The sequence below is a fragment of the Bos grunniens genome, chromosome 1 (genome assembly GCF_055505025.1).
Source record: "Bos grunniens cultivar Pamir isolate PY7600 chromosome 1, Bosgru_T2T1.0, whole genome shotgun sequence".
Lineage (NCBI taxonomy): Eukaryota > Metazoa > Chordata > Mammalia > Artiodactyla > Bovidae > Bos > Bos grunniens.
The window spans coordinates 62,472,990-62,491,351 of record NC_141165.1 but is presented as its reverse complement, the minus strand read 5'-3'; the positions used below and the strand labels follow the sequence as shown (position 1 = coordinate 62,491,351).

General features: G+C 41.0%; 1 protein-coding gene across 5 annotated transcripts; it reads left to right on the top strand.

Moving 5' to 3' along the window:
• Positions 1 to 7,375, top strand: GHSR (growth hormone secretagogue receptor). 5 transcript variants are annotated; one of them, XM_086394612.1, is made up of 3 exons: positions 1 to 3,323; positions 3,956 to 4,887; positions 7,062 to 7,375. In XM_086394612.1, exons 2-3 carry the CDS (start codon positions 4,092 to 4,094, stop codon positions 7,364 to 7,366), a joined length of 1,101 nt encoding a protein of 366 aa, XP_086250738.1. In that variant the 5' UTR covers positions 1 to 3,323; positions 3,956 to 4,091; the 3' UTR covers positions 7,367 to 7,375. The 5 variants fall into 5 exon arrangements, with proteins under 5 accessions (XP_086250738.1, XP_086250744.1, XP_086250753.1 ...); XM_086394618.1 differs by having other exon boundaries at positions 3,210 to 3,323; positions 4,037 to 4,887; XM_086394627.1 differs by lacking the exon at positions 7,062 to 7,375 and adding an exon at positions 5,550 to 6,055 and having other exon boundaries at positions 3,213 to 3,705.
• Positions 7,376 to 18,362: the final 10,987 nt, after the last annotated feature.

The following is an 18,362-nucleotide window of genomic DNA, read 5'->3' as shown; positions in this document are numbered from 1 at the left end:
GAACTTCCCAACCCAGGGATCAAATCCAAGTCTTCCACTTGGCAGATGGATTCTTTACCACTGAGCCACTTAGGAAATTCTCTGTTTATCTACACATATCTGAAACATAAGCATAGGTCATGGTTAAGTATATTTTAAGAATATTTCCTTTCACATAGTTATCAATCCCAGTAAACTTAACATTGACTCAATACTTCTATCTAGTCTATCATCCATATTCTAAGTTTGTCACTTAACCCAATATTGTCCTTTATAGAAGTTTTTATCCTCCAGTTTAGGGTCCAGTCTAGGATAGAAATTCCAGTTAGCCGTTACATCTCTTTGGTTTTCTTTTGTCTGGAACATTTTCCCAGTCTTTCTTTGTCATATATAATGTTGACAGTTTGGAAAAGAATTTTAAAAATAGAATATTCCTCATTTTGAGTCTGTCTGATGTTTCCTTGTGATTAGTTTGAGATTGTACATTCCTAGCTGGAATACCATGTAAGGGACTTTGTGTCTTTTACAGAGCATCACACTGGTGATGTTAATTATGATCACTTGCTAAGAGTGCATCTGATATCTAATGTATTATCATCATCTCATGACACTTTCAAAAAACATTTATCCTAGCTCTGTTGATAGACAGGGTCTAGGCCATAATATTATAGGAGCAATAACCATCCCTACTGCCCAAACTTAAGTTTTTAAATGCCATTCCCCACTATAAGGTACCAGGAATTCTTGGAGAAATAGCTGCTCCCAGGTCTAGAGTAGGGAACTTACACACTAAGTTTTACAAGTGGTGTTTTACTGTTACACACATTTTGGCAAGGAAGTTTTCAAAATCTAAGCAAGTCATGTCAGAGACCCTGGAGCCAGCTTGAAAGGGATCTCATTAGCCAAAGATAGGATAATTTAAGCATCATAAAGAAAAAAAAATACTGTAATTTGGACTGCTCCTCACTGAATATATGAAAATCTATGAATCCGTAATAATACTCCTCAAAGGATAAGGTATGCTGGGTTTTTATGCTCCAGTGTGGTTTTGTACCTATCTGAACAGTTTAGCATACTCTGCTTCACCTATTGGAACTCAACTTTGAAGATCCAGCTCAGGTGGTACTTCCTCTGAGAAGTCTTCCCTAAAACCTCTATGAAGTTCATTGTTTCTCCATACTTCAGCAGAGCTCATTGTACATGCCTCTTTAAATGCACATATCAAACTGTACTGGAATTGCTTGTTTAACTGTACTTTTCTCTCCGTAATGTAAGGTTATAAATACAGGACCTTTCTGACTTTTTTTTTTTTTTGGTCATTCCCAGTACCTGACACCTACTAATAGAAAGTTTTATATATTTTAATAATATTATGTGTTGTAAATGAATGAATCAATTTCAATACTATCCCCTGTTTTTTTTTTCTTCATCACACAATACAGATTTGTCTTTATTTTAGAAAATAATTGAATGCAGTTAAAAATCTGGCTATTTTGCCAACATGCCAAATTTTTGTTATAATGGATTTTTAAGAAAAATTTCACCTATTTATTAGCTATTGCTTTCACACTCAGTAGATTAGAAATACGTCCCCACAATCTTTTCCTGATTCTTATTCTTAGGCTATAGCCTCCTGTGGTATTTTTATTTATCCCACTGTTTTCTCCCCCTAGAGATTTGTCTGCACACAGAAGACTACTGATAATGTAGAGTGCATGCTAAGTCACTTCAGTAATGTCCAACTCTTTGTGACCTCATGAACTGTAACCCAGCCAGGCTCTTCTGTCCATGAGGTTCTCCAGGCAAGGATACTGGAGTGGGCAGCCATGCTCTCCTGCAGGAGATCTTTCCAACCCAGGGATGGAACCCACGTCTCTTAACCTGATGCATTGGCAGATGGGTTCTTTACCACTAGTGCCATATGGAAAACCCGATAATGTAGGGTGGGAAGTGTTAAAGTCAAATGTAGTTGCTGTGTGAGGGCTTCTCATTTTGATGGCTTCTCTTGTTGCAGAGCATGGGCTATTGAGGGCAGGGACTTCAGTAACTGCCCCCTGGCATGTGGGATCCTAGTTTCCAGACCAGGGATTGAACCCGAATCCCCTGCATTGGCAAGCAGATTCTTAACCACTGGGACTATTAGGCAGTCCCTCATCTTTTCCTAAAATAATAAGTGTAATAGATCTTTGCTCCAACATCTGTAACACAGCAGTAGTAACCTATACAGCATTTTCCAGTAAGTTGCCTGTACTAAACTTCCAGTCTCTGTGTGTGGAATCTTTCATGCACATATGCATACATCCAGCCTTAAATTTTTGTGGACTTTAAAGCATTAATGATTTAGTCAGTAGAGGTAATATAAATCATCTGTCAAAGGCATATGCAAAGTCACTAAAATGCTTCAGGAAAGCTGTCTCTCATACAAAGTCAATTTAGGCCACGGGTAAATGAGTGTGAGTAGGCGCGGTCAGTGAAGCCATTTAATATGAGTCTGTTTTGGGGAGGAATCTCCCGACTCCCTCGTGGAGCTGGACTGAGGCCCTGAGGCCAAAAGTGAAAAAGGTGAGAGCCGGCAGGCCTCCGCGGGGTGAGCAGTGCCGCGAGGTAGGAGGAGCCGGTCGCTGGCCGCGGTGCTGAACACGCTTGTGAGCTGCCCCCAGGTTGGCCCGCCGGAAGAGGCCCGGCGGGTTAGTGAATAAGAGAGCAGCCTCCAATTTCGCTCCTTAGTTTGCGGATTCCTGGCTCCGAGCAGAGGACACAGTGACTGCGTCCAGAGACAGTCACCTGGAGAGCGTAGAGGCAGCCTCTGACCCATACCCACGGAGCGCAGCTCCTACCCCTCAATAGCAATAACAGCAACGCTGCTGCCTATATTTATGTATTGAGCTACAACTTTGTCCCCAACACTCTTGACATCCATTCTCAGTGGTTTTCACAATGTGAAGCAAAAAGGTTGATGATTTACCTAAAGGCTGATCTTTCTTATCCAAGTCAGAAAATGTTTACTGATCACCCTCAACGTACCAACCTTACAGCCTCTGCTACGCCCCCTTTACCAGCTCCCCCTACCTCTGCCATGCTAGCACGCCCCTTAGCTTTCCCTCCTCCTCCGAGGTTTGCTGCAGCAAAAGTAATCTCCTACACAGCATATGCCCTACCACCGCCCAGTTGGGAGACTGCACAAAGGGCTGGAATTCACAATTTATTCACACATCTTGCTCCTTCGTTCTCAGAAGTCCACCAGATGGGATATTCAAATCTAGTACCTGAGTCCCCCGCTCGCTGTGCGACCTTGGACAAGTGGTCGCACCTCTCTAAGCCTGCTTCTCCTCGCGAAGACGATGGTAGGTTCTAGGACTGTGTGAGGCTCTTCCCAGGTGCGCAAGGTCTCCTCTCCCGTCGGAACACTCCCTACCTCCCTTTCCCAAGCTCAGTTGTGCACTCTCAGTTTTCGACACCAGGTTTGTAGCCAACTCTAACCCTTGTAGAGGCAGGTCCTGAGAACGGAAGGTGTTCTCCCCACTATCCCCGCCCCCATCCTCGGGTGTGATCTGCCTTTGGGGCCACACTGGGCACGCAGCGCCCAAGGCTAGTAGGGGAGCGCTCCCGCGCGCTCCAGCTTCGCAGTGCTGGGTCTCCGCTTCGCAGCGCTTTGGGAAATGCGAGATGCAGCTGGAGCCTGAACGCAAAAGGGAAGCAGAGTTGGAGAAGCTACCCCAGTGACAGGTACTTGTGTGGAGGCTTGCTGGAGGCTGGGTTGGGAGAGAGGGTCTTTGGGGGAGAGAAAGGGGTAAACGAGAGGTGCCAGGGCTGTGGGTCACTCTGTCCATCTCACCACCTGTGTGTGTGTGTGTGTGTGTGTGTGTGTGTGTGTGTGTCTCTTCCTGCCTCCATCTCTCGCCCTCCTCCCCGCCTCAGGCTCTCAATCTCACCTTCTCGCTCAGCTACTGCCTCTCCTCTCTCTTTCCTTTCCAAGCATCCTCCCTGAGAGCCCGCGCGCGCTCCTCCCTCGCACTCTTTTGCGCCTAACTAAGGAGACCTTCTCCCGGACCAGCAGGATCCAGCCTCTCAGCGCAGTCGCGTCCCTGAACCGGTTAAGCAGAACCGGCAGCATGTGGAATGCGACGCGGAGCGAGGAGCCGGGGCCCAACCTCACGCTGCCGGACCTGGCTTGGGACGCTCTCCCCGACAATGACTCGCTGACTGACGAGCTGCCACCCCTCTTCCCCGCGCCGCTGCTGGCGGGCGTCACAGCCACCTGCGTGGCGCTCTTCGTGGTGGGCATCGCGGGCAACCTGCTCACAATGCTGGTGGTGTCGCGTTTCCGCGAGCTGCGTACCACCACCAACCTCTACCTGTCCAGCATGGCCTTCTCCGACTTACTCATCTTCCTCTGCATGCCCCTCGACCTCGTGCGCCTCTGGCATTACCGGCCCTGGAACTTGGGCGACCTGCTCTGCAAACTCTTCCAGTTTGTCAGCGAGAGCTGCACCTACGCTACGGTGCTCACCATCACCGCGCTGAGCGTCGAGCGCTACTTCGCCATCTGCTTCCCGCTGCGGGCCAAGGTGGTGATCACCAAGGGCCGGGTGAAGCTCGTCATCCTGGTCATCTGGGCCGTGGCTTTCTGCAGCGCCGGGCCCATCTTCGTGCTGGTCGGAGTGGAGCATGAGAACGGCACCGACCCTCGGGACACCAACGAGTGCCGAGCGACCGAGTTCGCCGTGCGCTCCGGACTGCTCACAGTCATGGTGTGGGTGTCCAGCGTCTTCTTCTTCCTGCCTGTTTTCTGCCTCACTGTGCTCTACAGCCTCATCGGCAGGAAGTTGTGGAGGAGGAGACGCGGCGAGGCGGCGGTGGGCGCCTCGCTCAGAGACCAGAACCACAAACAGACCGTGAAGATGCTGGGTGGGTCTCAGTGCGCCCTCGAGCTCTCCTCTCCCGGAATCTTCCCCTTCTCCCTGAGTCTCCCTCTCTCTCCTGTTTCTTGAAGTATATGTTGCCCTATAAATGTCTCAATTATTCTCTCCAGTGTTGGTCTTGAGCCCTCTCTTTGGTCTCTAGTTTCTCTGTCGTGTGTCATTGTATTTTTTTGTTTCCCATTTTTTTCTCTGTCTATATATCTCTGTTTTCCTCTGTCCTTTCTCCTTCCCTCCTCTCGCCCCTTGACTTTCTCCTTTGGTTTCTTTCTCTGTGTGTATGTCTCATTTCTGGTCTCTCCTTCTGTCTTTCATGGAAAAATGTCCCATCTTTGTATTTCTCTAAAATGTAGTGCGTATTAGCCTAGAAACTTCGTGTCAAAACTGAGATCTTTCATTAAATAATCTATTGTGGTCTTAAAGCATTAAAGTTGATGTTAAGCTTCCTGCCTCAATATGGAGATAAATAACTAAGTTGCATTAAGAAAAGCAGGTACTGGGAGTGAAAAAATCAGGCATTGACTCTAGAAAGCATTCATTGGTAAATTTAACCAAAGATGGGATCATTTGGATAATTCTATCAGAGAAGATTGATTTTTCTTTCAACATTGTGATTTGCTTTCTGACTTGTTTTTTTTTTTTTTTTTTCAGATAATTGCCTCAATTCTGTTTATCCTGATGCTGTTTATATAGCTTTGGAAGGAAGTACTGGGATCTCTGTTTTCATACTTACCTTTCTCTCCAAGTAGGAAAGGCTAGATAAACTAGGATAGGCAGGCTTCCAACATGAGAAAAGGAGACGGGGTGGAAGCTGGTAGGACTTACTATCTCTCCCCAAGTGAGCCTTCAGAAAACATCTGGATGCAGTGCCACACTGGAGTGTGTATGGACTAGTTATTCCATAAATTCAGCTTCTGTAACTACATGTGTTTGCTACAAGTAATACAAAGTGTGTTCACAGCCAAGTGAAATTTTAATTCTACTTGCTTTTTTCAAAACCAGAATCTTTACATTTTATTATTTGGACATTGTAGTCAACATTTTGTACTTATTTGCATATTTAGTGCTTCTTAGAAGTCATTCCAGGATGATTTTGCATTGTAATTTTACAATTCCTGAAATCCTGTATATTAAAGTGAAAGAGTTTATCCAAAGAATGTCAGGTTTGTTTGTTTGTTTGTTTGTTTTTAAGACCAGTGATTCTCATAATATGACTAGATTGAAATCTGCTGGTGCTCCTCAAGGGACTCTAAATTCATGTTGATGCTGGGGCAGTCAGTTGCTGCTATGCAACTTAGTTTTGAGAGTACATTTAATAATTTCCTCTAATTTTATTTTTGAACTGTTAATTATCCTCACTGGTGTCTCAACACCAATGCTAATTTTGTTTTGCCTTGACAACTGGAAGGGAATCAATCACTTAGTGATTCCCTAAAGTGGTACAAGGACCAGAATATTTTTTTTCTGTTATTTTTCCTCTGATTTCTGAATTTTAAAAACTTAACCTAGAAATGCAAAGGTCTTAAAAAAAAAGCTACCTTACATGGGCAAGATTAAAACTTGGATGGATGATCATTAATGTTAGTTGGTTTTATGGCCTTTTATTCCTTACTTATGTCTATTTTAGGTGGAAAAGTCTCATTCATCTCTATGGTTCTCAATCCTGACTGCATATTCAATCTTTTATGAAACTTCAAAAAAGAAAAAAAGAGAACAGGTGTCCTGGTCTCCTTTCTAGAGATTTTAATTTAGTTAGTTTGTATTATATCCAAGGAATCTGTGCCCAGGGAAACTCTGATACATAACTGTGGCTGCATACAACCACATTATCTCATATAGGTTTGATCTAACACATATATAATAGTGGACTATTGAGACTAGATTGTCAAGTTACTAGAGTCAACATGTCAACTCAAGCACAAAATTACTAAAGTAGTTGTTAAATAGAAATGATTGGAAAGCTTAGTGAAAATGGTTGAACTGTTGGTCCAAACAGAGTCAATCTTGGTTAAAATATAGGAATGGGGAAGAGCAAAACATGATATTTTTCTGAAGTCAATTGTCATACCACACATAATCAAAACAAGTCCATGTCTTCAAAAGAGATTGTGGTTTGCTATGACATATCCTGAACTGACGTTCTCTTTCTCATTGTCTTTTCAGCTGTAGTGGTTTTTGCTTTCATCCTCTGCTGGCTGCCCTTCCACGTAGGACGATATTTATTTTCCAAATCCTTCGAGCCTGGCTCTGTGGAGATCGCGCAGATCAGCCAATACTGCAACCTCGTCTCTTTCGTCCTCTTCTACCTCAGTGCCGCCATCAACCCTATTCTCTACAACATCATGTCCAAGAAGTACCGGGTGGCAGTGTTCAAACTTCTGGGATTTGAACCCTTCTCCCAGAGGAAGCTCTCCACTCTAAAGGATGAAAGTTCTCGGGCCTGGACAGAATCTAGTATTAATACATGATCAAGCACATTGCTCAGTAAAGTCAACGTTCATTATTCTATACCAGAAGCCATAGTACAGCGGAACTTGGGAGGAAGTTTGAAGGTTAATTTTGGAATTAGGGACACATAGGTCTGAAGACAATTGGGAGCAAGAAAAGATAGACTTTGTAGTGTGTGAGCAGTTTGATTTGATTGCACACTCATCAGTGCTATCATACACGATTTCTGCATATTTCACTGCCTATCATTTTTGCATTGTGCTGTTGGTGCTAGCAAGGGCTCTGCAGTTCGGAGAAGGGAGGTAGTGTAGAGAGGGCAATTAGGTCACTTTTTACTAGACGAATTCTAACTCTAATTTCTTTTTCATAATGAGAATTTTTTAGTAAAATAATAAAAAACTTAAAACATGACTTTCAGAAGCTAGCAAATTTCATGGGGTCCCAGATCAGTGCTGTCCAGGAGAAATATAATGCAAAGTACTTAAGCAATCAATATAAAATTGTTAATAGAATTTTATGCTTTTTATGTTAAAGTCTTTAAAATCTGGTTGGTTTTTTAAATTTTAAGTTCACCTTAATTTGGACATTGGGTGTTCATCAGCAATACTTGATTTATTGCAATTTCATAAATTTTGCCGAAGAAAAAGTAGATTCATTAACCTAAGTTGTCTAAACATACTTAAAATTTCTCTAATAACTAAAACAACTATAAGTTCTTAACTTTAAAATTAATTGAAAGTAGAAATTCAGTTCTTTGAGTTGCAATAGTCACATTTCAAGTGTTTCAATAGCCAAATGTGGCTAATGGCTACCATATTGCACAATGCAGCTCTAGAGTATATGGAAAATTATTGTTAATCTCATAAAAATGCTAAAAATAAATACTCATTTCCTAAAATGTTTTTATAGTGAAATTAGCATAGGAGAATGTTAGAGTGATAAATTCTAAGGATTATACCTGAATGCCCTGTAATTTCTGCTTGGGAGAAAATGGATATGAACTATAATATGCATGCATTTTTAATCAAGTTGGGTTGCACGTGTTAGTAATCAGGAAATGAGACTTTTTAAAAACTGTAGAAAATCACAAATTACCTTATTTGGCTTAACAAAAATACTTAAGCCAATCATAAGCCTTTGATTTGTAAATAAGGAATAATTTACAACTTACTCTGGAAAGTTTACAGAAACTTAGTAAACATAGTAATTTTTCAAATGGTGAATAATTCACAGTCCCTTAAATGCTACTGTTGATTGATATTCAACACTTTAAAAAAACCCTTATGACCATTTATTTCAAAATGCCTATGCCATGCCCTGTCTCCAGATTAGTCATGCTCCTTACATCCCACTGCTTATCTGATAGATATGTTTACTTAGATTTCCAGTATTCCTCTTAACCATAATTATGAATGATTAGACACTGTCAACTAAATATTATACACATTGGTTATAAATCTAAAACTTTCATTTATATTCCTATTAGTCCTCTTATAGTCAACTCTTTTATATTAAATATAATATTCCAAAAATGATTTTTTCATAGTTCTCTGTAATACTAAGTCATATAAGCAATTCCTTCATGAAGTTATTGGTTCAGTATGGAACTGATTGAACTAATTAAGGAAATTATTGCCATGACTGGTTTTCCCCACCCAAAGTATAGATTATTATGCCAAAATAATCAATTAACTATTTTTTAAAAATGAAAACATAATCATAATTAGAATAATTTCTCCAGAGAAATATTTCTAAAGTTATTCTTGACACTAAAACTGTTTTATCAATATAGTCTAAATGCAGAACTTCAGCAAATTGATTACTCAGTTAATTCTTTGGAGTATATCTTTTTTTTTAAATACTGAATCATTTAAGCCCATTGAATCCTAATTAGGTCACTCAACATTATTGTTCTAAATAGGTCCCAGTAAATCTCAAACAGGTAATTCAATTCCCTGAAACCTTATTGTTTCGTTCTACAAATATATCCTATTTGAGAGGAAACAAGCAAAAAAAAGGCTTGACTTGATCACATAGTTGATTGCTTTGGAGAAAAACAACCCGACTTTTAATTATTCAGTGCACCCCACTCTCCACCCCCCACTTTCTTGTAGGTTCATGTCCATAGTCTCAGTACAACTCACAGGGAATAATTTCCATAGCAGGGACCACTATTGTCCTTCATTAGAACTCAGAGAATATTTCATTGCCATTCTCCCAAATCTTCCAAATCTCCCAAATCTTGGGAGAATGGCAATGAAACATGTAAAATATCATGTAGGAAACGAGTTGCCAGTCCAGGTTCGATGCACGATGCTTGATGCTTGGGGCTGGTGCACTGGGACGGCCCAGAGGGATGGTATGGGGAGGGAGGAGGGAGGAGGGTTCGGGATGGGGAACACATGTATACCTGTGGCGGATTCATTTTGATATTTGGCAAAACTAATACAGCTATGTAAAGTTTAAAAATAAAATAAAATTAGGAAAAAAAATAAATAAATAAACAACAACAACAACAAAAAAAAAGAACTCAGAGAATAGTTTTAGAGAAAGGAATTGTTAATCATGCTCTTATATGATTGCCTTTTTATTTTTGTAACTTCTTTGTTTCATCATGGTCCATAAATTATCTCAGACTCAGGGAAAAGAGGAACTTACATGAGGAAAAATGTTCCTAAAAGTCCCTCAGTTCACATTTAGTATGTGCCTGGTATGTTCTAAGTGCTAGAGATTCATGAGTAAAGTATTTTTATCCTTAATGAGTTCATGACCACTTGTGAGTTGTGTTATAGCAGGTAACTAATATATTTAAATTATAAAGTAAACATCTTCAGTTGACACTGTGCTGTGCACCTCTCTCTATTATTGTGTATTTGGCTCAAAATAAATTCAGAACAGGCTGCTAGTACACAAACTAGTCAAATTTGTAGATGTAGTTATTGTCTGCCAGTGCATTCTTTTTCAATGTAAAAAAAGTAAAGAAATTGGTTTCTGTTATAATCTGTGTTTCTATTTTTCTGGTTACCTAGAATCAAGGTTTCTATTACCACACCTTACACTGTGTCACAAAATCAAGGGTTGGATTATTATCATTTTTGGAAGTGACTGTTGTTTGAGACAGAGAAGGCAATGGCACCCCACTCCAGTACTCTTGCTTGGAAAACCCCATGGACGGAGGAGCTTGGTAAGCTGCAGTCCATGGGGTCGCCAAGAGTCAGACACAACTGAGCGACTTCACTTTCACTTTTCACTTTCATGCGTTGGAGAAGGAAATGGCAACCCACTCCGGTGTTCTTGCCTGGAGAATCCCAGGGACGGGGGAGCCTGGCGGGCTGCCGTCTATGGGATCGCACAGAGTGGGACACGACTGAAGCGACTTAGCAGCAGCAGCAGCAGTTGTATGAGAAAGAACTTTTGAATAATTGCTTTTAGGAAAATACTCATTGCTACAAATTATTTAAAATCGTAAATGTTGTGGCAATGAGAATGAGAAACACTTCTAATGTCTGACCAGACCTTGAAAACCATTTCTTTATGATCAGCTTTTTATTGCAATCAAGTTTCTTGTGATGGGATTTGACTTGAAATTCCACCTTTTCCACTCCGATGGTTTTACTAAGAACCTGAAATCATTATAATTTATAATTGTTAGTTCAACATTGACAATTTTAGCTGTAATTACTTTGCTGTTTTTCATTTATTGACGTACTTGAATTTAACATTTTTTTTAAAACTGTGAGAATTTTTGCAAGATTGGTGCCTGAAAAATACTCCCCTGTCTTTTAAAAAAGTATGTTTTTAAAAAGTGTGTGCATCTGTAAAATGCGACATATATACATACATATATCAAAATTTCTTGTCACAGTGTCTGAGTTAATAGAATAGAGCATTCTGCTTTCGGAAACACTGTTTTCAGTGTAAATAATGCCCTTAAAAGATAAAGGTAGTGTCATTCATGGTTCATAATCTAATGATCCTTCTATGATTTATTTGCAACTTAAATTACATATTGTCATTTAAAAACTGTAAATTAAATTTCAATTTAAATTATCCAAGCCTGGATATATATAATTGGAACCTAACCAGATGATTAGTGACCGAAGTTAATTCACTGAATTGATGACATGTTTTTCATCCAGAGAATGATCTCCATGTCAAAGCCAACAGAAAGCAATGTGCTGGTCGTAAATGCTCACTGCTGTAAGTTCATGTCACTTGTTTATTCATATTAAATGAATTCAGTCCTGTCGATGCTTGACAATAATCTCTTTGAAGCAGGTGATGGGAAGGTTTGGGTGAGGCTTGTTTGGGTTTTTCCTTTTGAATGCAAACTCTGGCAGGGTGTTGGAGTTTAGCCATTTTGGTTGAGAGAATTATCATCATCCTTTGGAAAAAAAGAAAAAGCTGCCATGTCTATGTCCCTCCTAATTGCTTGGATATTTGCTGGAATTCCAATGAATAATTTATGTTGTGACACATACCCTCAAAAGACTACTGACTACCCTTAAAAGTGACAAACCATTAAGGCCTTCCAAAAGCATGTCTCATGTCAACACTCAGAAAATTCTCCAGAATGTTTATAGATTTTCTTTCCAGAACTATTCTGCCTCCAGCCCCAGAGAAAGTGTTTGGGAAGAATAGTTTCAAAGATTTTCTGTGATTTAAGTGTCTCAAATCTAAAGATTTCTCTGGCTCAAACAACAAAAATATTTATATTTTTCAATTTTAACTCGGTAAATTTAGGATACTAAAGAGCGCTTGCTCATATAAATATATTCATACAGCATAATCTCCCAGTTCACTTATACCTGCCGTACTCTATGTCTGTGTAGAATTTACAACTTGGTTGATTTGTGTTGTCCCAGTATAACCTAAATGTGACTAATGATATTTTGTTTTGTGATTCTTTTTATTTAAGGTTTTTGTGGATATTAAAGAGTTTACTTTAGCTCTCCATGTAGTTGTATTATGAAATTTAGGCATCAGTTTTCCTTTCTTTGGGTGTCCTTAACCAAATAATTGCTTAATAAAAAAAGCCTACAGCTAATTTCCACTTACAAGGTTAAATCTTGGTGTCTGGGTTATTTAACCTCTACTTTTGTCCTAGATTCAGTATAATTTTGTCCTTTTAATTTCTGAAATATGTATTGTGCAGCTCTGAGGAGGTGTTTGTCGTAGTGAATTTTATTTCCCCAGGGACTCCAATGAGGTATACCATTCCTGTAAGTATTAAGACTCGGGGACCCTGTGATACACTGTGATTCCCATGTTCCCCCAGCTTTCTGTCGTTTACAGCCTGTCATCCCCAGAGACAATGGTGTTGCAGCTTCATGGTGTTATACTAATGTGTGACCCAGAGATTTCTGTTCATCTTGCACACAGCATCCACTCACTGAATACTGGTTGGACAAATGAAAGTTTCAAGACTAGCTTATGTGTCACTTGGACATTAGCTTCCAGATATATGGATTCCAGGTACCGATAAAATGTAAGACTAAAATTAGAAGACCAGTAAAGGTGGCCAACTTTTATTTGCCAATTAAAAGACTTTAAAATACCCTACCACCATTACCATTATTTCAATTTTAAAAGAACTTTAAAAAGAAAAAAAGTAACAAGGACATAATCTCAGAATAAAGGATCACCACAGTGTAAAAATTCAACATATTCAATATCCCACAAAATTCTATACATATGCTGTTAATATGAGTTAATTACAACTTGGAAGTAGTGTCTAAAAATGTGGTAATTAATAACAATAAAGTAATCCAAAGAAGAAAATCATGGGATTTGTTTTTATTGATCTGATAAGGATTTTGCCACTGTCTTCTAATCTCTTCCGTCTAACCTCTCCTTCAGTCTAGGGCCATTCAGTGCCCATCACGTTCTCTCAGGTTCCCTCCTATGGCAGACCCTGGACCTGATTCAAGGTAGAAGAAGAGAGGCCAGCAGGCCTGCCCAGGATTTGGCAGGTATTATGTGCTGGGCTCAGTCTACAAATGCCGATTGCTTCTTGCTTCCCTACTTATAACTCATCATCGGTTCCTGATTTCATAGCCACCTCTTCCAAGGGGCCATCGAATTAACTATAAATCAACACACATCTCTTGAAGAATAGTTTGACAATGTGTATCAAATGCACATACACTCTGCATACCTTTTGATGCAGTAATTTCACATTAAGACGTAATTATGGAGGACCACAAAGATCTATATGTAATAGTGTTCCTTGCCTCTTATTTGTGATAGTGAAAACCTGAAAAACCCAAATGTTGGAGGATAGGAAATCGGTACATTTCAGAAATGATAATAGTTTGCATGTATGCAGCACTGTGGTAAGGGCTTTCAATTCCATTTCTCATATGATTGTCCCAGCATACCTAAGAGGAGGGTCTGTTATTCTCTTCATTGGGTGGAGGGGTTTTGACATACGGTCAGGAAAGGGCAGAGCTGGAATTTGACCCCAGGCCAGTTAGGCATTTGGTGCTTTCATTCCTGCTCTTCTGGAGCACTGTGCAGGCATTAAACATGTTATTGTTTAATTGAGAACTTAATAAAATGTGGGAAAATGTTTACATAGTATTAGTAAGTGAAAAAGCATATTATCCCATCTTATATATAAAAAAAAAATTCATGTTCAAAACTTGAAGATACTGCATTCTAAAGTCCTAACAGCATTTCTCTGATTCGCAGAAATATTTTCTTTCTATTTTTTTATGGTTTTCAATCTTTCTCCAAAGAATATGTATTATTCTTATAATAATAGCAAGTGGTAAACTGAGTTACTGCAGTTCAAAGACTGGCTATCTTTCTAACCCTGTCATCTCCCCAAGTCCCAAGGGACTTGCCCTCTGCTCTCTGCCTCTATCTTGCCTCTGTTTGCAAGTTTCTTCTCCTCCCTCCCAAGTAAAATACCAGAAGCTGGTAGATGCTCATTAAATGGTCATGATTATCACTAGTTACTTGGCAAAGCATGAGACAGCCCCATTTCGAGTCCTCCTCTCAGGGACTCTGCAGTCTAGAACCCTTCTCCTGACTTCTCTGTCTGCCCTGACCCCAGCCAGGCAGAGGTCCCTCAGCAGCTTCATGGGTCATTTACAGGAATTAGAGAGCCTGGTAAAACAGATGCAACTTTAGCTATGCTGGTGATTGCTCTGGCCAGGGTGTTGACAAGATGCTATCAGGTTTTCAAAATGCAGTAGACATACTTTGGAGTGATCCCTTGGACCCTCTCTCCCAGGGGACATTTGCACCTCTATTTATGGAAGGAAAAATAATTTCGGCTTCAGTCAACAGGAAGCAAAAGAGACAAGGCAAGTGCTTCTAGTTTCCTGAAAGGATAGCTCTAGTTATGGCCACATGTTCACTATCTAAGCCTGTTTAACTGCATCAGAATCTTTATTGAGCAGCTTTTTTCTTTCAAAATTTATCTTCCAGAAACAAAGCACATGACATGGTGTATGAAAGACTTTGGAACCAAAAAGTTACAGAATTTACTCCTGGCTTTACCACTAACCAGCCGTGTGACGGTGGGCAAACACTTATCATTAACCTCTCTGAGTCCTACTGTCTTGACACTGATAGCAGCCACTTTTCAGGAAATGTCCTTCTCTGCTTCACACTGGATGCTGAGCGACATGGAGAAACATCTCATAGCACAAGCACTGGGCGCCTCCAAACATTCAAGGTGAGCAAACTCTCCTGATCCATCAAAACTCCATGGTGGTGTGTGGGGAGTCAGCTCCATTATTCTCTACAGAATCAATTTCAGGGGACTTCCCTGGTGGTCCAGTGGCTAAGATTCCAGGCTCCCAGGGCAGGAGGCTCAGGTTCAATCCCTGGTCAGGGAACTAGATCCCACATGTTGTGATTAAGAGTTTATGTGCCACAGCTAAGACTTGGCACAACCAAATAAATAAATATATATTTTTTTAAGCTGGTGTTAAGGTTCTTAAAAAGAAAAAGAATCTACTTCAAACCTTCTCGGTGATCTGCAGACCCTGCCAGCCCCTCAGCAGACACCCTTGCATGTTGCTTCAAAAAGGAAATGAGAAGCCATTACTCAAGAACTCCCTTAGCTCATTGCCACTACTTGGAAGAGATCATGTGGAGCTGTCCTCTTTGCCCCTCTTCTGTGTCACAGTGGGAGCAGTGCCCTCCTAAACAGAGCCCTTTTCTCCTCTGCCCTCTTCTCTCCTAAAGCTTCATCCTTCTCCTCTCTGCTAGCATCTACCATCAGCACTTAAGCCAGATCTGGACTCTTTGCCATAAAGCCTTCGCTTAACTGCTGCTATGAACTGAATTGTGTTCCTCCCAAATTTGTATGTTGAATCTCTAATGTGCCTAATACAATGGTTGGAGATGAAGTCCTGATGATGGTTGTAAGTGCCCATACAAGAAGAGACACCAGAGAGCTTGTTCTCTCTCTTTCGCTCTCCCCACCAGTGAGGATACAGAAAGAAGGTAGCCATCGACAAGGCAGAAAGGAGGAGCTCTCACCAGAAACCAACCACACTGGCACCCTGGTCTTGGACTTCCAGCTTCCAGAACTGTGAGAAGCAGTTTCTGTGATTTGAGCCCCTCAGTCTATGGTATTTTGTTACCCAGTGCAAGCAGACTACAACAACCCCACTGTGTCCTTCACCCTAGCTCTCTCGTCCCCTTTACAGCCAAAGCTGCTGAAATATGCATCCTCCACTTTCTCTTATTCCACACATTTTATTAACCCACAGACATCCCAGGGTGATAATAGTACTGAAGAAAGAAAGTTTAAGGTAGGTCATGCAGGCCAACACTGTGCCAAGACTGACTGGGTCTGTCCAATGGGGAAAACAAATGTGGAGCAAATAACTGCCTGATAATTGCTTAACCCTAATTGAGTTGTGTGCTCTGGTGGGGAAGTGCTGGGGTAGGTGTTGCTGTGTGAGCCCCCTTCATTCACCCAGCCTGGTGTGGGGCATGAGACCAAGGAGGGTATCCTGGGGTAATGAGGTTTACACCATATGAAGGGTAAGTGGGAGCTGATCAGATTGCTAGATAGATGCCTAGTATAAAAATAGTATGTTGATATGGCAGAAACCAACACGATATTGTAAAGCAGTTATCCTTGAATTAAAAACAATTTAAAAAATAGTACAGAAGAGATCCGAGTTGGGAAGGAATGTGCCACATCTGGGAAGGTAAAAGACAGTCACAGGGCTGGAACATAGCAGGCAAGGGAAAGAGCAGCATAAAGTGGGCACTGCCCAAGAGACAGGGCCTCAGCGGCCATGCCAGGGAACTGACTGTTATCCTAAAAGCAGTTTAGAGCCAGTTAAGGATTTGGAGTGATGGGTCATGTTTGCACTTAAAGAAGATCACTCTGTCTGCTGGTGGAGTGAGGGTGAAGCAGGAAGAAGTGAAGATCAAGAAACTTCTCTCAAAGGGAGAAGTCTTTGAGACAATGTGCAGTATTTTTTCCACACATGTTGAGATCAAAGCGTTGGTCCATGAAACCAGTTCAGTGGCCTCTTTCAAGAAGCTTCCTCTTTCTGATAGTCTGCAAGTCCATCTTGCTTTAGCATCGATGAATCTCTGGTTTCCTGGGCCATTCGTATTCTGTCCCGACCGAGGCAGCCACCCTGGGAATCAGCACAGCAGATGGTGGTGCGCAGATTGGAATGGGGAAATGGAAACATTTTCACTTTGTTTTCAAGGCCGCCGTCAGCCAGCAAGTGAATGTCAAGCCCTAGAGCCTTAGCTGGCTTGAAATTCCCCATCAATTAGGAGCCCAAAAGAAGATGCTAGAATATCTTGTTTATTCACAGAGAATATTTTCTTTTCCTTCCTTCCTTTCTTATCTCTTTCTTTAATATTTTTCTCTTTCTCTCTTTCCCTTCCTTCCTTCCCCCCTCCCTTCTGTCTTTCTTTACTTGTCTGCTTTGGGTCTTAGCTGTGGCATGCGAGTTCTTTGTTGCAGTTCACTGGCTTAGTTGCTCCACAGTATGTGACATCTTAGTTCCATGATCAGGGATCAAACCTGCATCTTCTGATTGGAAGGCAGATTTTAAACCACTGGACCACCAGGGAAGTCCCAAGATGGTCATTCTTAAGATCTGTATAGTATTTTATTAATTGCATTGACTGTAATTTACTTAACCTTCTCTAACAGCCTTTATTTTCCTTCCTTTTCTATTTTTCCAGCCTGAAACATTCTTTCATTCATTAACAGATACTCACATGACTTGAACATCTCAGTTGCTTCAGCCGTCTGCCAAATATCAGCAAAGCTTCCCCGGCAGCCTCTGTAAGGCAGCACCTCTCCCTGTCCCTCTGTATTGTTTTCCTTCAAAGCACAGACCTAAAGGAACAGAGGCTCCCAGCCATATGACTGTTAATGGATGAAAAGGCATTTCAGACTGGAAAAATACAAATGAAAATGACTTCCCACCTCCAGCAGGATAATGTCTGAGGTCCTTGACAGTGTATTCTCCCATTGCCTGAAGACCCCTGAATCAATTCTTGTGCTCATTCTCTCCACTCCAGCCTCCTGTTTAGCATCTTCAAAATGAAATGCTGGTTATTCCTCTGTGAAATCTCTCTCTTTCCTTATTCCCTTGCTAGGCTCTGCCTCCCAGGGACTTTAATACCAAGGACAGTGGATAAGCACCACTCATCCATTCAATGTTTACTGAATGTCAGCTTATTCTTCAAGACACATCTCAGGTATTACTCCCCAATCTCCAACACTAATACCACCTCTCCAACAGCAGTGAGGAGCACTTTTCAAGGTCACTAGAGCACAAGTATCCTTGATCACTCCTCTCTGTATTTATCACACAGAGGTAATTGTCTATTCATATGTCTGGTTCCACCAATAGAATGTAAATCCACATGATCAGGAGTTTTCCTTCCTAATGTTTCCTCTCTACATAAAACAGTGCTTGGCACAAGCAAACTGCTCCATGTGCATTTGTGGAACCATTGAGGGGGTATATACTAAAGAAACCATAAATTTTTGTTGTTGTTGTTCAAATA